This window comes from Lytechinus variegatus, chromosome 5, assembly GCF_018143015.1.
Source record: "Lytechinus variegatus isolate NC3 chromosome 5, Lvar_3.0, whole genome shotgun sequence".
Lineage (NCBI taxonomy): Eukaryota > Metazoa > Echinodermata > Echinoidea > Temnopleuroida > Toxopneustidae > Lytechinus > Lytechinus variegatus.
Genome location: NC_054744.1, coordinates 47,754,015 through 47,778,772, shown reverse-complemented (window position 1 = coordinate 47,778,772; position 24,758 = coordinate 47,754,015). Strand labels below are relative to the sequence as shown.

At 36.3% G+C, this 24,758-nt stretch overlaps 1 protein-coding gene across 1 annotated transcript in view; it reads right to left on the bottom strand.

The window, feature by feature from the left end:
- LOC121416330 (nicalin-1-like) overlaps positions 1-18,406 on the bottom strand; it is a 34,530-nt gene extending 16,124 nt beyond the window's left edge. The window contains exons 1-6 of the mRNA XM_041609893.1: positions 18,104-18,406; positions 7,755-7,945; positions 5,489-5,633; positions 4,737-4,831; positions 2,357-2,440; positions 1,105-1,208 (exon numbers count right to left, since the gene is read on the bottom strand). Of these exons, the coding sequence (XP_041465827.1) occupies positions 1,105-1,208; positions 2,357-2,440; positions 4,737-4,831; positions 5,489-5,633; positions 7,755-7,945; positions 18,104-18,269 (785 nt within the window). The 5' untranslated portion in view covers positions 18,270-18,406. The remainder of the gene's footprint in view (positions 1-1,104; positions 1,209-2,356; positions 2,441-4,736; positions 4,832-5,488; positions 5,634-7,754; positions 7,946-18,103) is intronic.
- Positions 18,407-24,758: the final 6,352 nt, after the last annotated feature.

Sequence of the window (24,758 nt, the reverse complement as noted above, 5' to 3'; positions counted from 1 at the left end):
ATGTCCAAGTTTCATGAATCAGATCCATAAACTTTCAAAGTTATGATGGGAATTCAACAGATATCCCCAATTCGGCCAAAGTTCATTGACCCTAAATGACCTTTGACCTTGATCATGTGACCTGAAACTTGCACAAAATGTTCAGTGATGCTTGATTACTATTATGTCCAAGTTTCATGAATCAGATCCATAAACTTTCAAAGTTATGATGGGAATTCAACAGATATCCCCAATTCGTCCAAAGTTCATTGACCCTAAATGACCTTTGACCTTGGTCATGTGACGTGAAACTCATGCAGGATGTTCATTGATACTTGATTAACCTTATGTCCAAGTTTCATGAACTAGGTCCATATATTTTCTAAGTTATGATGACATTTCAAAAACTTAACCTCAGGTTAAGATTGCGATGTTGATTCCTCCAACATGGTCTAAGTTCATTGACCCTAAATGACCTTTGACCTTGGTCATGTGACATGAAACTCTAATAGGATGTTCAGTAATACTTGATTAACCTTATGGCCAAGTTTTATTAACTAGGTCCATATACTTTCTAAGTTATGATGTCATTTCAAAAACTTAACCTCAGGTTAAGATTTGATGTTGACGCCGCCGCCGCCGCCGTCGCCGTCGCCGTCGGAAAAGCGGCGCCTATAGTCTCACTTGCTTCGCAGGTGAGACAAAAATGAGTACCTATTGACAACATACATCTGTAGTTTTTAAGGAATTACCTGATTTTATTAATTTGATTTTAATTTGTTTTAAGTAGATATGAAGACTTTGTTGATCTTTTGTTGATATAAAGTTAATTCAAAGTTTTTCAGTTGACTTGAAGAATCAAAACTGCATTGAACAAATACTTTGTCCATGATTTGTACATTTTTCAATGGAAGTGATTTAAATCAATGATTTTTTTTAAAAAATCATGGTGATTTAAAATAACTTATTGTGACATCAAACTTGAGGGAATAAATAATATTTTCTTAAGAAACAAGATAATTTTCTTCAAAATTGGCAAATTGACATAAAGATTAGCAAAGTTTTAATTAATGCATGGAGAAAACAAATTCACAAACTTCAGTTGGTAATTGATAATTCACTTACTTGGCATGAGTTCTAGAGCTGGTATAAAGCTTACTGAAAAGTCTAGCTAACTCCAACAAGGCCACTACACCGCTACCATTAGAGTCTGCTCCATGTGAAAGATGCTGAGAATTAATAAGAATATTCATAACAGGTGATGTTGAAGTTACAGTGCAAGATATAACAACTGAAATCTACAACTGTGATAAAGTTTCAATAAAGGTTTTGAGTTTTCGGTGGACAGTTGCAGGAGGAGGAAATGGCCAGAGACATAGTAGGGGTGGATGATGTACCAAATCATGAAGAGTGGAAAAAGAGGTAAGGACAATACCTGACAGTATGAGGTGAACCAACCACTCTTGTTCAATAAGGACATACACAATTTCACACTTTGCACTCCTGACTGACTGAAACCATCAACGTTATCAGGGGGAATTGGATAGTTACGTTGGCATTGGTCACCAATATCTCATTCATAGACGATCTGGTCACATGTACCCACACACCTCAACCTGCAGCCCTCGAAGTAATCCCGAAGGAGGGCCATGAACTTTCTTATTAAAAAAAATCACCTTAGAATCACTAGAATAGTGGGGATTTCTAGGGTAGCAAATCAAGTGAGACTGGCACTCAATTGCCTTGTCACCTTGGGCTACAGCAAGGACAGGTGCCCTGTAACAATGCTTTGGGACTGATCATAGACTATTACGATTGATTGTTTATCACGATCAATGAAAGCATTCAATCATTAGGCTTTGTGTTGCTGGCTACTGATTGTGATTGGTGATTTTTTTTTACCTGATTGCTAAGAAAGCATGAATGCTTGTAAACAAGCAACCAGAGGACTGACGGCTTAAGGTCCCCTCCGAAGGACCTGGTACTGAGGATTAATGCCTTACCAAAGGGCACTAGCGCATCAATGTGCTGATGAGTCTAAGTACTCTATACAAGATAAGATCCTGTGTTCCTCGAGATATCACCTCTATATGACAATAAAGACCACTCAGCAATGTTTCCACTCAATCTTTAAAACATTCTTTACGGCTTATACACTAGAGTCGGTCCTTCTTTAACCACCACCATACAGAAAACGTCTGTCTATATGGTTGTTCCTAAAGTCTATAAAGGCCACAATTCGAATTCCCTAAAAAAAAATCCGATCAATAGATGAATCTATTTAAAACTGCCTTCAAAGACCACCTGCTCACAAAGACTACTCATCTTTCCTCCCTTGATATATTATTATGAACAGGTTCTACTGTACATTTCTTACCGGAGCAGCACCAAAGGCATCATAGTGAGCAACAACAGCTAACGTTGGAAGCTGATCTTCTACACCCTTCCCTGTCAGCTGACCCTGTACCAAAAACAAAAGCCAAGGTTAGCTAGCTCCAGAAAGTTTCTTTAATATGAGAATGACAAAGATTAAAGAAGTACATGAAAATTATTTTCCTACTAAAATTTCATGCAAGAAAATCAATCAATGCAGCACGAGGGAGTAAAATATTGTGCCATCATCAATAAGTGAAAAATATGTTTCCATCTTAAACACTTTATCCTTTCATGTGAGGCACTCTGGTTTTCAAATGTGATTTTAAGGCCACATTATTAGAAAATATATTTTATATTATCATATATAATATGCACAATAGTGTCTTGTCCAAAATACATGTATTGGATGAATATGACACCCCCTTAAGATCTTGGCTGCGGATCACATGAGCACTTTGGAAAAAAATTCACAATGGTAATGTACTTTATAATGTACTTGCACAGTATTGTTTATTTAAAGGATTATGAATGAATTATGCTAAACAAGTGGAATGCCTCTGGCCGTCTCACCTGCATCACGCGGTTCAATATAGCAGCAGTGCTGACTTTGCATACTACTCTAACTCGCACAAGATGTTCAGTGATACATGGTTACTCTTATGTCCTCTTTTTATGAACTAGACCAATAAACTTACAGAGATATGATGGTTATTCAACAAAAAAACCCAACATGGCCAAAGTTCATTGACCTTACATGACCTTTGACCTTGATCATGTGACCTGAAACTGGAACAGGATGTTCAGTGATACTTGATTACTCTTATGTACAAGTTTCATGAATCAGATCCATAAACTTTCAAAGTTATGATGGTAATTCAACAGATACACCCAATTCGGCTAAAGTTCATTGACCTTTGACCTTGGACATGTGACCTGAAACACACACAGGATGTTCAGTGATACTTGATTACTCTAATGTCCAAGTTTAATGAACTAGACCAATAAACTTTCAAAGTTATGATGGTAATTCAACAGACACCCCCGATTCGGCCAAAGTTCATTGACCCTAAATGACCTTTGACCTTAATCATGAGACCTGAAACTTGCACAAAATGTTCAGTGATGCTTGATTACTATTATGTCCAAGTTTCATGAATCAGATCCATAAACTTTCAAAGTTATGATGGGAATTCAACAGATATCCCCAATTCGGCCAAAGTTCATTGACCCTAAATGACCTTTGACCTTGATCATGTGACCTGAAACTTGCACAAAATGTTCAGTGATGCTTGATTACTATTATGTCCAAGTTTCATGAATCAGATCCATAAACTTTCAAAGTTATGATGGGAATTCAACAGATATCCCCAATTTGGCCAAAGTTCATTGACCCTAAATGACCTTTGACCTTGGTCATGTGACGTGAAACTCATGCAGGATGTTCAGTGATACTTGATTAACCTTATGTCCAAGTTTCATGAACTAGGTCCATATATTTTCTAAGTTATGATGACATTTCAAAAACTTAACCTGAGGTTAAGATTTCGATGTTGATTCCTCCAACATGGTCTAAGTTCATTGACCCTAAATGACCTTTGACCTTGGTCATGTGACATGAAACTCTAATAGGATGTTCAGTAATACTTGATTAACCTTATGGCCAAGTTTTATTAACTAGGTCCATATACTTTCTAAGTTATGATGTCATTTCAAAAACTTAACCTCAGGTTAAGATTTGATGTTGACGCCGCCGTCGGAAAAGCGGCGCCTATAGTCTCACTTTGCTTCGCAGGTGAGACAAAAAAACCAATACATAAATCATACTCTTTGGTCTTATTCACTAAAGCTGCTTAAATAATATTTGGTGTAAAAATGTTCCTTGCTGCATCTCTAACAATTGTGTTCGAAAATAACTTTGGATCGAAAATCAATTACCTGGGTATTATATTGTTTTTCAAAGAATTTTTATGCATTTCTTTGTTTTTCTACCTTCTTGTTTTCCTTTGTCTTTTCACCAAATTTATCACAGAAGCTATTTGAAGCATGATCATATGAAAAATAATTGATTTCAGCTGATGAAAGCAAAAATAACCATATATTTACAAATAAGATGAGAATACTCCTTGTACACAGAAACATGTTTTTTTTAGCAATTTCTGGTCTGACAAGCAATGACAAAATGTTGCGTACATGTATTCAATGCATACTTTCATCACCACGTATCCGGACGTTGCAAATTTGATCTTAAAATAAGCACAAAGCTTTAAAATGATAAGGTCAGCAAGCAAAGTGGTAAAAAAAAATTCATGCAGCGGAATGGTCACAGAGAATGTTAAGGGAGAGTTGATCCAAATTCTCGACATTTTGGGGTAAGTGTTTACCTGAAAGCTGATGATATTACCATCCTTGATAGGTTTGGCCTGAGAACCAGACACAACCATCTGGAAACCATTGGCATAAACAGCACTCAGAAGGGCTGTAAGATATACATGATTAAAGAGAAATTCCAGTAGTTGCAGTAAACACTGATTTCATGAGAAAGCCTGTAAAACCAGGCTTAATCGAGGATCTAGATCTGGTACAAAAAAAATAAACTGAACTTTGTGAAATCTTGAAACATACGCTGAAAAATGATCACACTAAAGATCACCAACACAGATAGGCACACGTGGGACAGTGTATTAATATTGCTGGACTAAAGACCCGACGGAAGTGACCGAATCCGCACTTATTTTGCTTATTTCTCAGCAATTACACAATTTCTTCCAGAATCCTTTGGCACTTATTTTCTATTCATACAAACAGACACTTGGGTGGTCATTATATTAGATTCTGTAAAAAGTCATTTTGAGATCGTTACCAAAACTGGAAATCATCTTTAAAGGTAAATGCTAGTTGTTGTAACAATATCAAAATGAGTTAGTACAGAATCAAATAGTACAGAATTCACAATAGCTACAATAAGGAGAATTCTGCAAATCACTTTTTTCTTCCTTTTCCTTTATTTCCATAAGACACAATAAACTTTTTTTTAAACAAACTTGCAGTAAAATAACACATTCCATGCCATCAACAAATGAAAGCAATCTTGTCAAACTCTTTCTCTTTTATTTCAAGATGTCAGTTGACTTACCCTGTGCAGCTGATGGTGCTTGGTCCCCACTGACTGCTTGCTGGATGTCACTATGAATGGACAATAGTTCTTCATCCTCTGATGCAAAGTACACTGGCATAGTTGTCTCCTGCTCCAACATCAAAGGTTCTAACTCCATCCATTGCTTTAAACAACAACAAAACTCTCTTTATAAACTCATATCACACTAAACTTATCAAAGAATGTGGTGCACTGATACCAATGTTGAAGGTCTCATGTACAAATGTGTTTTTTTAAAGGACAAGTCCACCCGAACAAAAACTTGATTGAATAAAAAGAGAAAAATTCAACAAGCATAACACTGAAAATTTCATCAAAATCGGATGTAAAATAAGAAATTTATGGCATTTAAAAGTTTCGCTTCATTTCACAAAACAGTTATATGCACATTTCGGTCGGAATGCAAATGAGGAACTGACGACATCACTCACTATTTCTTTTGTATTTTATTATATGAAATATTTTTATTTTCTCGTCATTGTCATGTGAAATACATGTAAGTTTCATTCCTCCCTGAACACATGGAATTCCATTATTTCAACATTTTGTGCTTCAGGCAAGGAGGTCCTAATTGTCAAATTCGTAAAAATTGAAATATTGTATAATTCAAACAATAAAAAACAAAAGAAACAGTGACATCATCGACTCTCTCATTTGGATGTAACTGGCTCGTTCATAAAACTTATTTTGTTAAAAATAAGCGAAACTTTGAAATGTCATAACTTTCTTATTTTACATCCGATTTTGATGAAATTTTCAGCATTGTGCTTGTCTGATTTTTCTCTAAAATATTGATTCAAATCAACATTTTTCTGAGGTGGACTTGACCTTTAAACCACCTTTGTACATTTGGTCGTATACATGTACTACTAAAGACAGCTATTATACTATTTAACAATGCACTAATGGCAAAAAGTAGATTAGAGGGTGTTGCAAGAAAATATTTGCAATTGTCTTCATGATAGGTCAATTTTGACTATTAAAGCCTGTGTATAGCTTTGGTAAAGGGTCAATAATGTGATTGATAATCGAATATCATCTAATATGACAGTCTTACTGAAGCGTAGAGACCGTTAGATATTTTTCCAATTGCACTTCTCTGAGAAAATTTCAAATATTCAAATCTTGGATATATAGCGCCCTCTCTCGGCGATGCTTGTTTTAAATAAAACAAGTGGAATGCCTCTGGCCGTCTCACCTGCATCACGCGGTTCAATATAGCAGCAGTGCTGACTTTGAAAACTACTCTAACTCGCACAAGATGTTCAGTGATACATGGTTACTCTTATGTCCAAGTTTAATGAACTAGACCAATAAACTTTCAAAGTTATGATGGTAATTCAACAGATACCCCCGATTCGGCCAAAGTTCATTGACCCTAAATGACCTTTGACCTTAATCATGAGACCTGAAACTTGCACAAAATGTTCAGTGATGCTTGATTACTATTATGTCCAAGTTTCATGAATCAGATCCATAAACTTTCAAAGTTATGATGGGAATTCAACAGATATCCCCAATTCGGCCAAAGTTCATTGACCCTAAATGACCTTTGACCTTGATCATGTGACCTGAAACTTGCACAAAATGTTCAGTGATACTTGATTAACCTTATGTCCAAGTTTCATGAACTAGGTCCATATATTTTCTAAGTTATGATGACATTTCAAAAACTTAACCTGAGGTTAAGATTTCGATGTTGATTCCTCCAACATGGTCTAAGTTCATTGACCCTAAATGACCTTTGACCTTGGTCATGTGACATGAAACTCTAATAGGATGTTCAGTAATACTTGATTAACCTTATGGCCAAGTTTTATTAACTAGGTCCATATACTTTCTAAGTTATGATGTCATTTCAAAAACTTAACCTCAGGTTAAGATTTGATGTTTACCCCTACTCTTATTCGAATAGTGCAGTGGGTTCTCAACGTGCAAAGGTGGTGATTCTCCTCTACACGAGGCCTCCATTTAACATCCTTTCCGAGGGACAGAGTGTTTTCCACTGTAACATAGCCTGCATCTATGAAACAGGGGAGACGTTTACACACAACTCACTGGCTTCAGTCATCCGCTCGGGGTGGACTCGAACCCAAATCTTTGGTTCGACGAGCAGACGCTTTACCGACTGAGCCAACTTGGCTCTCATGTACATGTAATTTTCGTAATGATTGTACACTCATTAACATTGAATATTGTGCTATTGTATGTTATTCAACCACACAGAGGCAAAATAGATACTTACATTGAGCACATCCTGTGGTGCAGATGTCAAAGACTCAGGAAGCAAGATGACTAACGCCCCTGCACCCTGCTCTATCAACTCCCTGTAACGATCAGCGGTCACCTCAGACAGTCTGGCGAGGATGCACCTCCTAGTGACCATCTTAGCTGATATTGGCCGAGCTTCCAGATTGACCAAGGTGTTCCTGCAGCCTATAATGTAAGCAAGAAATGTAAAGTGAGACATGGGGGATAGAATACAAGAATGGTAATGCACTGCTAATTTGTCAGATTTGTGATGCAGATGGATTAATTTGGCCAGCCCCCTTAACACCTCAGCAGTGAAAGATCCATCCAACTTACAGATTTTTTCAAAGATGTTGAGATATAGAAGCTTAGTTACCTACCAAGCAGAGTACTGTCCTCTGTTTTTTGGCACTTTAGACTCTAACATACTCTATCTCCACTACTAATTATATCCAGGGTCACAACTTTGTGCTTTGTCTTGTCTTTCTCTTGATGCCCACAATCCAAGTGTTGATTATTATGGCAAAGATGAAACAAGAGTGTCGCTAAGGCGAGTAAGTAATATGCCCACCTGTAATATGGAAAAAGGAGTTATTGGTCAAGCAAGAAAAGTGGAAGGTGGCGACTTCATCTTTGATTGTCTGACCTCAAAATCAATACAATTCCTGGGATCTATGCTAGTATCATACAAACCAAATTATACAGTGTATGAGCCTATACATGTAGTAACTTCAACAGAAGTTATTGTGCGTACAAAGGCTTCGGAAGGGCAAGATGAAAACGTGTCAGTGTGACCTTGACCTTTGACCTCAAGATCGATAGGCTTCCTGGAATCCATGCTAGTATCATACACACCAGATAAAATGAGCCTAGGTTTAGTTAAACTAAGTACTCTTGTTAACAAAGACCTCAGAAGGGTCAAATTATGAAAACATGTCACTGTGACCTTGACCTTATGACCTCAAAATCAATAGGCTTCCTGCCATCCATGTTAGTTTCATACACACCAAATAATATGAGCCTAGGTTACATGTAAGTCAAATTGAAGTTATCATGCTTACAAGTACTGCAGAAGGGTAGATGAAAACAAGTCATTGTGACCATGACCTTCAACCTTTTGACCGTAAAATCATTAGGCTTCCTGGAATCAATGCTACATGTAGTATCACACACACACACCAATTATATGAGCCTTAGTTAAGTTAAACTGCAGTTATCGCATTTACAAAGACTGCAGAAGGGTAAGATGAAAACAGGTAACTGTGACCTTGACCTTGACCTTTGACCTCAAGATCGATATGCTAGTATCATATACACCAAATGATATGACCCTAGATTAAGTTAAACTAAAGTTATTGCGTGTACAAGGACTGCAGAAAGATAAGATGAAAACCTGTCACTGTGACCTTTACCTTTGACCTTCTTACCTAAAATCAACAGGCTTCCTGGGAACCATGCTAGTATCATACACACCAAATATATGAGCATAGGGTAAGTTAAACTGAAGTTATCGCATTTTGGTCTGTTAGCGTCAAAAATGCCCTACTTGTGGACACGGTGGACAAAAGCATGATTTTTTCTCCAGACCTTTGTTTATGTATAAGAATTAAGAATGGGGTATGCTCCAAAAAATCTGGCTGCAGGAACAGTGAAAAAATGGGTGAAAATGTTAGAATTTATGAGTTCAGATTTGTCTGATATATAGACTAGCTCTAGTGCAAAACTCAATAGCAGTGCATTATTTTGCATTGGATTAGTTCTTGAATTCAGACCCTTTTTGAACAGATCTTCTGTTTGTCCTCGCATCTCAATGCACCAAATATCTGAATGAAGATGCTAACCAAGCCGAAGGGTGACGGTGGAGGGGGTTGAATGTTGGTGTGTGTGTACATATTTTGGGCTTGGGTTAAAGGTGTGCAGGACACAGTTTTTGCATGTGTTGGAAATTGTGTTGCCATGGTAACAGTGTATTATTGCAAAAATAAGGTAAAAATCTTGCAGTTAGAACCACTTCCTCTGTTTTTAACCGATTCTCATGAAATTTGGCACACACATTGGTCTTGAGGTGAAGATGTCTAAGACACACTTTTGTGTGTCTTTCAGAAATCTTGTTGCCATGGTAACAACATATTATCTGGTGAAAATTGGGGAAAAAACCTTACAATTCAAACTGTTTCATAAGTTTTCAATCAATTTTCATGAAATTTGGCACACACATTGGTATTGAAGTAAAGATGTACAAGGCATTTTTTGTGTGTGTTTCCAAAATTGTGTTGCCATGGGAACAACATATTATATGGCAAAATTTAGATAAACCTTGCAATTTGAACTACTTCATCAGTTTTTGTTGTTTTGAACCAATTCTCATGAAATAATTATGGCTCACACATTGGCCTTGAGGTAAAGATGTGCAAGAACCTTTTGTCAGAGAGTGCATTGCCTTGGTAACCACATTTAGCCAGAAATATGGGGAAAACTCATTGTGGATCAGTCTAATTCTCAGTTTTCAGCCTGTGCTCATAAAAGTTGACACAAATATTCATTTTGGTTAAAGATTCATATTCAGTATTAAAAGGGAATCAAGCCTTGGTCATAATGTTGTGTGCATGGAAAAGGAGAAAAATAAGAATGGTGAAAGTTTTAAAGAAATCGGACAAGCAAAATAAAGTTATGGCTGCTTTAAAATTAAGATCCCTAAGGCTACTAGTATGTAGAATTCAAATTGGCAACTGGGTAAGTAAATTATGACAAGGGGTGGGGCCGCAAGGACAACTTTCCCATAAGACTAGTTGTAGTTATCAGGATTTTTGGTTTTCTCCTAAATCCCTATTCCATTGGGGCCGTAATATAAACCCTGGTAGTATGTTTTATGTCCTCATGAAAGAAAGATATAATTTGAAGTAAAACTTTTGAAAAAATAAATTTTAGCTAATTAATTATTCCAGTACATGGAAGAGTGGTCCTTGCCTTCTTAAATCACTGTGACATCACATATGCGGTCAATTTGAAGTCTTCATGGGTATAGTGATTACCAATGTTTATAACTTTAATATGTTCACAACTTTGTTATGGTTTGTCTGATATTGTTCAAACTTTGACCTATAAACTTGTCTGATTTTCATTTTCCTCTAAAAACAAGTGTTTATTTGGGTTTGATTCCCCTTTATAACGTCATATAATAGCGCAGGGTATTAATCACCTTCAATAATATTTATAGGCTTTTTTTGGGGGGGGCGGAGAAGGTCCTTAAAATCTGACAACATAAAAATATAGAAGGCTAAAGGCCATGACCATGAGGAACTTAAACACTCTTAAAAAAACACCCCTTACATTTTTTATTTGGGGGGGGGGGCTTTAGAAAATTGCCACATAAAGATTAAAATGAAATTATAACGACTAGGAACTTAACCCCCCCCCCCAAAAAAAAAAGGAAATCCTTTACACTTCAGCATATTAATTTAAAGCCTCAAACATTCTGCTTTGAAAAAAAAGTTTCCGGTGTCCAATTAATCAATGTTTTATTTGAAGCATGAAGCAGGGGCTGTCACAGAAATATACTGAAAAAATTAAATGAAAGAAAATATAAGGCTAAAATATATTGTGCACATAGGTATATTTTTGATATGGTATGTTACTGAGTCATGGATTTGCAAGTGAATTTCTAAAACAAGTGCAGATATTTTTGTATATATTTATATTTCTATAATAATTAGTTGCATGATTAAAGGTACACTTTAAAATATGTCAGAAAAAATATACTTAGAGAGAGACAGGAAACAGAAGGAGATGGCATGGTGAAGCTCAAAATCAAGAGTGATGTGAAAGTTAAAAAGAAAGAGTAGGAACGGAATATGAATAAAAGTCTGAGTAGGAGAATATAAATAAACAATGGTTAATTGGGTACTGTAAACAATTTTTTTATCATATCAGAATGCATTAAGCTTCAAATGAATGGTCTGAAGTGCAAAGGACTCTTCTTACCTTTGAAGGGGGGGGGCATTTTCTGCTAAAAAGTATTGTCAGCCCCCTATTTTTTTTTTGGGGGGGTTTAAGTTCCTAGTCATAATCCTTTAACTGTAATTTTAATGAGGTCATTTTCTAAAGACCCCACCCCCCCCAAAAAAAGAGTAATGTCTAGCTTTAAAAATGCATTGACCCCTGAGGGACAAAGGTGTAGACTGGTTTGAGCATGGGGAAGTAGAACTAAAAGTGGTATGGGAAGGGGTGCACATCTTGGGGAGGTGGAACTAAGGTTTGGAAAATCAGCTGTTGAAAGTAGAAGGGGTACACATTTTGTTTTGCTTGCCAGTGTTGGAACCCCTCTGCTTCAGCGGAAGGTTTCATATTCACCCAGTGTACCTCCAGCCTATATGCCCTTAAGGGGATGCGTTTTTTTAAGAGTGTTTATCATTTTTATGTTTCTAATGGCCACTGCCTTTAACCTTCTTTGATGTCAGATTTAAATGACTAATCATGCCCCTTCCCCCAAACCCAGAAATATTAATGAAGGTGATTAATACCCCCACATTTCAATGCAGAGAAGACATTTAGAATCTAATATGAATCTTTACCCTAAGATGAATATTTCTTCGAATTTTTATGAGCACTGACTAAAAACAGGGGATGAAGTTTGATCCACAATAAGTTTTCCTACAATATCTGGCTATCATATGTGGCTATACCCTGGTAACGTACTCTCTGACAAATGCAAAAAAAAGGGTTCTTGCACATCTTTACCCCAAGGCCAATGTGTGAGCCAAATTTCACGAGAATTGGTTCCAAACTGATGAAGTAGTTCAAATTGCAAGTTTTTTACCTAAATTTTGCCATGTGATATTTTGTTACCATGACAACACAGTTTCTGAACAACACACAAAAAGTGCTTTGTACATCTTTACTTCAATACCAATGTGTGTGCCAAATTTCATGAAAATTGATTGAAAACTGATGAAACAGTTTGAATTGTAAGTTTTTTTCCCCAATTTTCACCAGATAATATGTTGTTACCATGGCAACAAGATTTCTGAAAGACACACAAAAGTGTGTCTTAGACATCTTCACCTCAAGACCAATGTGTGTGCCAAATTTCATGAGAATCAGTTAAAAACAGAGGAAGTGGTTCTAACTGCAAGATTTTTACCTTATTTTTGCAATAATACACTGTTACCATGGCAACACAATTTCCAACACATGCAAAAACTGTGTCTTGCACACCTTTACCCCAAGACCAAAATATGTACACACACACCAACATTCAACCCCCTCCACCGTCACCCTTCGGCTTGGTTAGCATCTTCATTCAGATATTTGGTGCATTGAGATGCGAGGACAAACAGAAGATCTGTTCAAAAAGGGTCTGAATTCAAGAACTAATCCAATGCAAAATAATGCACTGCTATTGAGTTTTGCACTAGCGCTAGTCTATATATCAGACAAATCTGAACTCATAAATTCTAACATTTTCACCCATTTTTTCACTGTTCCTGCAGCCAGATTTTTTGGAGCATACCCCATTCTTAATTCTTATACATAAACAATGGTCTTGAGAAAAAATCACGCTTTTGTCCACCGTGTCCACATAATTCCGCTAACTGACCAGACTACAAGGACTGCAGAAGGGTAAGATGAAAACATGTCACTGTGACCTTTACCTTTGACCTAAAAATCAACAGGCTTCCTGGGATCCATGCTAGTATCATACACACAAAATTATGAGCTTAGAGAAAGTTAAACTGAAGTTTTTGCATTTACAAGGAAAAGTTAACGTACGGACACTGAGCGTGATACCATACTACGTCCCGTAGGACGAGCGCATAAGGGTTGCAGCATCTACTACATGTACCTCCGCTGGTAGACCATTTTAGTCCTTCGGTGTGAGGCAGGAATGAAGATCCTCTGTACTGAATTCTACAGGTGATCAGCTGGAACTGTCTGTTGTGAGAACGATGCTGGTGAGTTGATAGTTGGACAACTTTTGAGTTCATTAATGTGCAAGGTTGTAGCTGCTTATTGCTTTTGCTGCATTAGCAGTAAAATGCAATATAAATCCCAACGCAACACACTTTGCAGCAGAATGTTCGGTTGCGATCACACTACCAGCTCGTCAGACTAAAACAAAGTTGAAGGCAGCAAAGTGAGGTAATGCAAGCTAAAGTGCAGTAATTCGAGGTAAAACATGAATGCTGCATTGAAGCCTAAGTAAGCAGCTCGCATTTGCTCACTGTCTTTGGTCGTTTGTTTGCATCCAATTGCACATGTCTGAAAAAAAATCTTTCGTTCTAGGACAAAAGCCTCTGCGCTAGTCTGCGTATTAACCATGTATTACCTTCTTTCATTGCATTGTTTTGTATACTGCATTTGTCTGCATTCAGGCAATCAACAGCTAGTTGAATGCAAGCCCGAAATGCAAAGACGTGAGCCAGGCTTACAGTAGAGTTGCACAGCCAATATTGGAGACTCTCTCCAATACGGGAGACAATCTCATATATTGGAGACTTGCTTGGCAAAAGAAACACCACCAACAATCACTAAGGTCAGAAGAACATAAGTTTTATGTATGGCTGTGTACGGGTAACACAAATCCTCATGAAAACCAAAGTAGAAGGTAAACTTTTTGTGTCAATCTAGATGGTAGAAAGGGCTAACTTTTCATGAGGAATCTGCTCATCACATTTCCACTCGACGCCAGGGTAATTTCTCTGCGGCGTAAACACAAGAAATTGGTATCCCAAACTCTGAAATTCGATACCAAAGTTCTTTACAAAAGTCTCTGATATTGGATTTGAAATGACAGTGACTTTCCGCGATCACGGAAAATGGATACAGTGCATTACTTCTGCAATGAAGCAATGTTTGCTGACTACTTAAAAATCCAGGGCCAAACGTGGTTATTTAAGGACGTTCCACAGTTAAAATGAAGTCCATGTCATTTTTACCAAATTTTGCAGCGAGTTACTTTGGTATCTATGCATTATTAAAATGCAAAATATTATATAGGTACATGTGCTTATTGTTTTCCTATGGGTCTTCAAAGTCGCCGTATTCAATATGCAATCTTGCGCAATCAAGAGAATAATGCCTCTCTTAGACCTCATGAATTAACCAAATGAGTTTAAATCATCTTTACTCACTGGATACCCCATCAAACATCATCAAATTTTCAAGATATGCAGTGTGTCCCACAAAAAAACGAAACCGAATTTATCGATCATTTATCATAACTTAAAGGTAAATGCTAGTTTTGGTAACCATACCAAAATGAGCTCGTACAGAATCCAATGAAATGACCACCAAAGTGTCTGTTTGTATAAATAAGATGTATATTCCAAAGGATTCTGGAAGAAATTGAGTAATTGCTGAGAAATAAGCAAATAAGCACAGGATTTGACATTCAAAGCAATAATTATACACTGTCCCACGTGCGCTTATCTGTGTTGGAGATCTTCCGTCTGAACATTTTTCAGCGTAGATTTCAAGATTTCACAAAGTTCAGTTTATGTAACTGTACCAGATCTAGATCCTCGATGATATACTGACAATTAAGCCTTGTTTTACAGACTTTCTCATGAAATCAGTGTTTACTGCAACTAGGCCTACTGGAATTTCTCTTTAATCACAAATACAATAGACAAATAACCTGTACCATTTTAAAGCTTAGAATCTCCTCTTTCACCTGGAATTACTTAAATTATTTCTCATTCACGCACAAGTGAGCAAAATCAATTTGAAAAGGGGATTCCAAAAAGTCACTTGGCAGGCCGTGTCTGGGTTTTAAAAAGAAAACCACATTTTTAAAAAGTTCAATATCTGCTCTTTAATTTGATACCTCAATTACAGAAAATGGTCAAGGAATTACAGAGTTCTGGTTATCTGAAATAAGGCTTGAATTTCATTAATTTCATAAAATGATGAGGTTTTACAGGCTAGCGTTCCGTTTTGTTGACGATCAGCCATGCATTAACTCTTTTGTTACCGTGCGATAGCTTCTGTGGGAAACTGGTAAAAACATGTTTATTTAATGAAATTATGGAAATACAAGCATTGTTTCGAGGGATCGTAACTTTTTTACTTCTTGACCATTTTTTGTGATTAAGGTATCAAATAAAAGAGCAGATATTGAACTTTTTAGTCATGTGACTTTGCTTTTCAATTTAGATACCCCCGCCAAATGAGTTTTGGGCATCCTTTCTTTGAATTGTTGTTGCTCACTCATGCGTGAATGAGGAATAATCCAAGTAGTATCAGATGAAAGAGTAGATTCTAATTTCTAAGCTTTACGTTGGTAGGTCATTTGTCTATTTTATTTATTATTAAGTTATGATAATTCATCAATAAATCTTGGTTTTGTTTTTTTTCTGAGACGCACTGAATATCAAAGTGTGCACCAAAGTAAGAAAAAGTCTTTTAATTGGTAAAACTATTTCTATTTGGAGTCAGCAGCTCCCTCATTTGGCAAGAATGGTGCAACAACTCGAAAAAAACAAATCTTCAAAGACGTGAATGTACTAAAAAAATTTAAAAAGCATTTTGTAAGCTTGACTTTTTTCAAAATCCTTGTCATTTTCATCAAATTCGGCTTAATTGTAGAAGAATACATATCAAAAGTGTAGGGAAGTTAATAATATGGGGTCCATGTGCTCGTTTTTTAACTACGAGTTTCCAAAAAGATACGAGTTGGCATGAAAATCGCCCAAAATGTGAAAAAATCTGATGTCGTCTAAAATGCAAATGGTTCCATGCGTGTATTTCGCACCCAAACATTCAAAATCCATGTCATTTTCATCATAGCCATACTCTAGATTTGCAGATTAATATATTCTGATGACGTTAAAATATCAAATATAGGGGGTCCGTGGGCTTGTTTTCAAATTATCAGTGTCCAAATTATTGCGAGACGGCGACAGCACGCAAACTGCGCAATTTGCGTGGCTGTCGCCAAGTGGAAGACAAAGAAATCAAGTTGGCAACGTAAACACGGCCGTAAGCTCTTCTCATCTTTCCATAACATTTTTCTTGTTTTTTTAATGAATTCTTCTTTAAAAATGAAATCAATATTGCAGAAATGTTGGAAATGAAGTTGAATCTCATGCCTCATGTACATGTTTTAGGGCTAGATCTTTTAGAGGGAAAGTAGAAATCTCGGGGGCGAAAGTTTCAGGTTTTGTACCCGTACGTGGGTGAATATAGCTTGGCGTCCCAGCCCCAGGCGTCAGTAGCCAGGCGGCTTCTTGAGATTAATAATCATTTACTGATGTAGGCTTACTCTCAATGAAGCCAGGTCTTCTTTCTCATTCACCTACACGGAGGACACCAGAACCTGAAACTTTCACCCCCAAAATTTCTACTTTCCTTCTAAAAGATCTAGCCTGGCTTAATCATGTAGGCCTACATGGGATTAAACTTCATTTCCAACATTTCTACACTCTCGTTATTTTTGAACAAGAATTCATCAAAAAATGAGAAAAATGTTGTGAAAAGACATAAGAGACTTGCCCGATGTTTATGCCGCCATCTTGTTTCTTATTGACTTGTTCTTCGCCAAAGTTACCGGACGCACGCACGCGCACGCATGTCTCTTCCGTCTTGTCATGACATTTTTCTCATTTTTTTTCATTTATTTATTTATTCACGTCCATTAAAATACATTGAGCATACAAAAAACATCAAAAATACATTTAAAAAAACAAGGAAACAAAGACACATGGCAAGATGCAAGAAAGATTTTAGAAAAGTGCTAAGATTGTATAAGGATAATTACAGTACATGTATAAAAAAATGAACATGAAATGGGAAACTGCAAAAGAACAAAGCAAATGTTCTGTCGAGGCAGTCCCTATGGACAGTAAAATATAAAATTCAAGACTTGTACTGATGAAATAAACATATAATAATTAGGAAATATGATGGGATAAATTAAATTAAGATGTTTGATGGTTGAAAAGAAAGTTTTTTCAACTTGGATTTAAAAGAATTTAAGTATGAGATTTGTTTGATGTTACGGGGAAGAGAATTCCAAATGCAAGGTCCTTTGAATTTAAAAGAAAAGGAAGATGCTGCATTTTTACATTCTTCAACATTATAATTTTCAGGATTTCAGGAAATCTCGGGGCCGACGGGGGCGAAAGTTTCAGGTTTTGGGCTTTTGGCTGCTTACACGCACGTGAATGGATAGGGATACCTGGCTTCGTTGAGAGTAACCTTACGTTGTAAATGATTTTTACTCTCTAAAAGCCTCCTGGCTACCGTAGAACAGATGACTTTTAGAGTCCTCAGACGCCTCCAGGCTACCCCTGCCTGGCTACCCGCACGCACACACAAGCTCTCCCGAAACTCACGTCTGCTTACCATACTGAGACCCGTGCAGGTCGAACTGCTGCATTCGATATGCGGTGAAGTCATGAGCTCCATGAACAGGCGAAATTGCGATCAAAATCGGAACAATGAGAAGACATGTCCACGGAAAATGGCCCCTTACTACTTCAACAACTTCTTCAGCCTCTGCAAACCACATTTTCTTTCAAAATCTTCAGCAGATCAAGAAACTGGACAGCAAACAAGTGGAGGTATTGGCCCTATGCAATTGAGAACAGGTACAGGTACGCCACAGTTAATCTGAGGCCGATTGCACGAAAGGGTCTTTCCAAGGACCTTCTTTCATGTCGCCCATCTTTTATGATACGCTATAAGGGGTGTGTTTCTGAAATTTATGATAAAGAAAAAGATTCGTTAGCTTGCTTTTAAATCAAATTTTATACAATTTCATGATATATCACATCATTTTATAAACAAATGTTTTGTTATTTTGACGGACGAATGAAATTTGTTTGCAGATGACTTATTTAAAATGCGTTTCATATGGCGCATCATAAAAGATGGGCGACACGAAAGACAGTCCTTGCAAAGACCCTTTCGTGCAATCGGCCCCTGAAGTTTCGAAGAAATAAAACGTGCGTGATAAAGGTCGATCGGCGACCCGGAAGCAAAGCTGTTTGAATCGAGTGCAGTGTCAACTCAAAGAACAAATAAAATTACAAGAATTAATTCGTTGTTCTTGTGATTATTTTATTCATCTTCAATCCAGCAATTCTTTAGTTCCATCCCTAGTAGTAGAAGTAGAGCAACATCCAATATATTTTGAATTCACTTGAAATTAAATGCTACTTAGGGAAACTAGGAAATGGAAACAAAATTAGTTTATTTTTTGTTTATTTGTTTAATATGGTATTTTAATGTTTAATTATTGACTTAATGAGGTTGTGAAAAAAGGCAAATTTCTAATACAGATAATTATAAAGACGAACTTAAATTTAAGATTCGTGAAACAGTAAATTCATTCTTTAATATGTCCACAGGCTAATTCCCGGATCATTACTGCCATGACTGCCACACTTTGTATCTATCTTGGTCATATCTTTATGATCTTGGCTATCATGTACTTTTTTAATGGGACAGGGTCAATAATTAGCCTGATAGATAGATAGATAGATAGATAGATAGATGGATAGATAGATGGATAGGTAGATAGATAGATAGATAGATAGATAGATGGATGGATGGATGGATGGATGGATGGATGGATGGATGGATGGATGGATGGATGGATAGATAGATAGATAGATGGATAGATAGATAGAAAAAGAAAGAAAGAAAGAATTAAAGAAAGAAAGAAAAAAGAGAAGAAACAGGTAGATAGATAGATAGATAGATAGATCAAATAGACAGATAGAGAGAGAAACAGAGATAGATAGGATAGATAGATAGATAGATTGATAGATAGATATAAAAAAAAGATAGATAGGGATCAGGGTAAGATTGTTTTAACCGTAACTTCTAGTTCATTAGAAATTACAAAATTATTATAATTATATATATATATATAGGTCCTATATATTGTTATATATAAGAAGAATTGTAAGAGCAATTACATACATTTATTTAGTTATTTCCCCTTTAAGAATAGCCTAGAATGGTCAAGAACATTCCATATCATAAGCTTTTGTTAAGCAGGCCTCTGCCCATTTAAAGGCCAAGGATTATTGTTATTTCTGAATAGAGATTACTTTACAATATAATTGTATTGGTAGTGGATTTGAATAGGCTTAGCTATTTTGTTGACACATGTTAATTTCAATGAGGTCATTCAAGAGTCTTCTGGAATTTGACTGCTCCTGAAAGGAGAATGTTTTTTAAAGACAATAGAACCTTCCATAATAGTGAATACTATATAGAAGCCTCTAGAATAGTGAATACTAGAATGATCTAGAATAGTTGAAATGTGCATATAAAGCTGCAGTTTTTACAAGGACATCATCACATCATATGAGATCACTTCACCAGATCAGAGCTAAGAGTTTCACTCCAGACTTTATTTCCACCTGGAATATTTATCTTCCGGGAATTATTTGCCCGCCATCAATGAACTGTTTGCAGTTATTTTGAGAGAGGAATTCTCAGTTCTCATCGAGATCATCAACCTCATCAACCTGTTTAATGAACACTCTTCAACCCATGGATTGCTGAAATTGACTGTTAATCATCATCAACATCGTCTTCACGGACATTTCAACTCGTTACAGTGACTCTTGTTATTCATCGTGCTTCAACATCAGTTTCATCGTCGCAATCATTGTGGACTTTTATCTGGATTTTATCATTTGGATTATTAATCGGATATATTGCACATCTGTCACTTCAAGAGGCGTAAGATATTTATTTATGTTTTCTTAGTTTTTGAGTGTTATATTTCCTGTAATAAAAGAAAAGGAAATTCAATTTCAAATTATTTCATTGTTATTTGTTGCAGTATCGTAACAAACCTGTATTTAAACCTGTGATTAAAAAAAACCCACCCCAAAAACCACGATTCCGAAATGATTTTGGAAATGTTGAATCCACAACAAAAAAGGGACTGTTTTATGTGGGTGAAGGGTGGAGGAATGCTGAAGCCCGGCCCCAACCCCCCCCCCCCCAAAAAAAAAAATGAATAAAATAATAATAATAAATAATAATGAATAAATAAACTAAGATCCCTTTTCTGAGTAAATGTGTCCTTGTTATTGTGCTCATCTGTCAGATATTTTCTGTGTTTTTAACATGCACCTGTGCACCTGTCATGTTCCTCTTTTCATTTTCAGTATATTTGCACCACCCTTTTCTCCTCTCTTTCCTCTTCCTCCCTTTTCCACTCTTATTAAAAATTTTATCATTATTATCGTTATCATTCCAATTATTATCCAAATTATTTTCCACTATTTGTTGTCGCTTATACGCTCTATTTTGTTATTTTGTAGATCAAGGCCCGTATTCTGAAGCCAGGTTTAACTTAGACCACGGTCTAACTCTGTGCTAAAATTATGGTAAGCCAAGAGTGTCAACATTTTTAATACATTGTATGTTTCTTATGTTTACTGTGCACTTTCCTGATTCATCGATGGTGAAGACAATTATCTATTTATACTTCCTAGACAATTATGAATGATTCGAGAACCAAATGCGCTGAAATATAATATCTCTATAGTTAGTGATTTATGTAACAATTGGCTATCCATACTTAAACCCCAATTTCAAACCTGAGTTTATATTAAACCCGACTTAAGAATACGGGCCTATGTATTTTAATTTCGTTTTCCACCCGTATCTTGTATATAGGTTATGTTAATTAGTTTTGGAACTATGTTTGGGGACTTGCCTTCTTTACAAGCTTTGCTTTTCTTGGCAAGTCCCTCCGTTCAGATAATTTTATCTTCAATATTTGTTATGAAATGTTATAGAACTGTATGTAGTATTATTTTGAACATGTATTTTCACTGTACTTGGATTATGTCTTTTGTTTGAACGAAAATGAATAAATAAATAAATAAATCAACATACATTTTGCATCAGAGTAAATCGAGAATGGCCACTAGTGAGAGCCCTCAATGAAAATAATAGCTTTTCATTCCCATCACAGATACAAATGAAATTCATATACAGACATCTCGTAATTCACCATGAGAAAATGAAAAACTATATCTTCCCATAATCCTCAAAAATAAAGTTTAGGAAGCAAGGAGAATAGGAAACAATTTAAGCAGTTAAAAGAAAAGATAACGTTTTAAACGCTTTTCTCGCCACGCATAAGCCTATTTTTTCCCCCACAGAGAAACAAAATGATGTAGTTTGAGAGGAAAGTACTTGTGTAATCATTCAATCTGGCCTTTATAACAAGACTACACAGCTCAGACTGTATAATGCTAGCTATAATATTTGAGTCGTTGAGGACTTGAGTTGGCGCTGGTTGCTGTTCATTGCTGCTTTAAACCACGGAAATAGGCTCCGTTTTCGCCGGCTGCTGAGGCAAAAAAAAATTATAGGCCCGCGCACTTCTCGTTCGCATTTTTTAAAATATTCCTTTGTGTTTTCTTAAATTAAAGTTCCCATAGTTGTTGTCACCCAGTGGCGGATCCAGAGGGGGGCGCCCCGGGCGCGCGCCCCCCCTATTTTCGCCGGATTTTTTTTTTTTTTTGATGGTTATATTTACTGGATTGGTACAATGTAGTCAATTTCAAGGGCTAGATCTAGTCAAAACTATATTTTAACTTACGCTCATGGCCTTTGTGTTCGCACAAATGCACCTCTGTCATACTGTATTGCAATATGTAAATTCCGGAATTCCAGGGCGCGCAAGTCGATTGGTTGGAAAGTTGCACCACTTGTAATCGGGAGTTGCAGTGCAGTGACCAGTGTGAAGATGTTGGATTGGATATCATTTTTTCCCGAAATTTTGTGTTTTTTGTAACATGCGTTTGTCCGTCTTTATGGCAAATACATGTAAATTGTAAGTAACAGATCGCGAGAGAAAGTGTCAACGATGCGAATGATGTCTATCCCCGAGATTATTCTTCACTCAAAGATGAAGCCCTGTATCAGGCGCCACGTGCGCAGCATTATCATTCTGCCTTGGTCGTGTACGTTTTCACTGAAATGTATAGGTCAGACATATTTGTATTTAATGTAAACTAACTTTTACACTTTCTGGTAGATTCAGAGGCATATTATCCAGGGCGCCCCAACCATAGGCGGATCCAGGGGGGGCCGAGGGGCCCGGGCCCCCCCTATTGGCGGAGCAAAAAAAAGAAAAAAAGGGGAAAAGGAAGGAAAAATGAAAAAAGGAAAAGAGAGGAGAAAAGAAGGAAGGCAAGCATAAGAGGAGGAAGATGAGTGAATAAAATAAGATAAGGGGAATTAAGACTTGGAAATTATTTTTTTTAAATCTTTCATGTCGGGATATAAAATTTTCGCTCGCGCTTTGCGCTCGCATTGTCTTTTAGGTGATATCTTGCTCAATATGGACCTTAAAATATCAAATTCTGAAGTCAATATACAAAACATATTTCAGCTGGGAAATTGAACTTTCATTATTTTGTTTTATTCACAAATTGATTTTTTAAAAGTGTAAAAAATTCTGTTTTATGGTCTGAATATTAACAATTTCTGCTTGCGCTGCGCGCTCGCAAAATTTGATTTGTCAGGTACCTATTATTTTCCTGTATTCCATGAAGTTCTCAAAATATCCCTATTTAGGTCAGATTGTCAAAACGTATCAGCTAGCGCTGCACGCTTGCATTTTGATTAGTGAGTTATGTATATCTCAATATTAATTCTAAAACAAACTACTTAAAATCACCATTTGATGACAATTAATCATAAATTTCTGCTCGCGATTTGCGCTCGCATTGATAGATTTTAAACTCGTGCATCTTATGCATAATTACAAAAGTGCTTAAATGTCCAATTTTCAGGCCATAATATTAATAGATTTTGCGCTCTCATGCTTAGGAAGAGAAATAGGAAGATAGTCATCATTTTCTTATGATGACATAATGTCCTTATAGAACATCCCGGTCCTATGTCAAAACTCAAAGTAACAATAATTGAAAATATCAGCTCTGTTTTAACTGTGATCCTTCTTCACCTCACAATTTTTCCACAAAGTGCTTGCAATACAGAGCTTAAAGTGACCCCTTTTCAGATCTGAATATCATATATTTTTAGCTCGCGCTTTGCGCTCGCTTTATTGATTTTCATGGTAAAAAAAGGTATTTAGAATACCCAAATTCTAGGTCGATATCTCAAACACACGTTTATTCAGATACGCACCTTGTTCTCCATTTAAATAATTATCCAGTTTCAGATAACAATATAAAAAATTGTCTGCTCGCGCTTTGTGCTCGCATTATTAATGTATGAAAATTTCCAATAGCTTAACCTTTTCATGATTTACAAAACATGAATAGAGTGTCCAGAATTTTTCCGCTCGCGCTTCGCGCTCGCATCAATAATGTTCAGTTTTTGTCTTATCCTTTCCACGATTACAAAAAGTGCTTGAAATTTCCATTATTCAGGTAGAAATGTCAAAAATTTCAGCTCGCGCTTCGCGCTCGCAATATTTGAATGTTGAAATATGTAACGTCTTCATGGCTAAGTTCAAGCAGTCCATAACAAATACGTTTTCGATCAGCTCAAAACGTATATAAAAATTTTCCGCTCGCGCTCTGCGCTCGCATTCATAATGTAAGGAAGATCCCCACTTCCTCATCCTTTTCATGATTTACAAAACTTGAATAGAGTGTCTCGTTCAGTAGGTCTAAATCACGAAATTTTTTGCTCACGCTTCGCGCTCGCACTAATCGTTTAGTTATATACCTATTCTGTTAAGTTACAAAAAGTGCTTAGAATTTCCATTCCTTAGGTAAAAATGTCAAAAAATTTTAGCTCGCGCTTCGCGCTCGCATTATTTGATTTTTAAAAATATTCAATTCAATTCAATTCAATCTTTATTTCGCAAAATAGGATAAAAATACAAAGAAACATCAAATAATGTGATTAGATAATATAATACATTGCGTGGCTTTCCATGAAGGTTATCAGAAACCTGTAAGGATCGGATCGCCAAAACATAGTAAAAAGACAACAATATTAATGAAAAAGAAAAACCAGAATATCATATCATTGTAGTGAA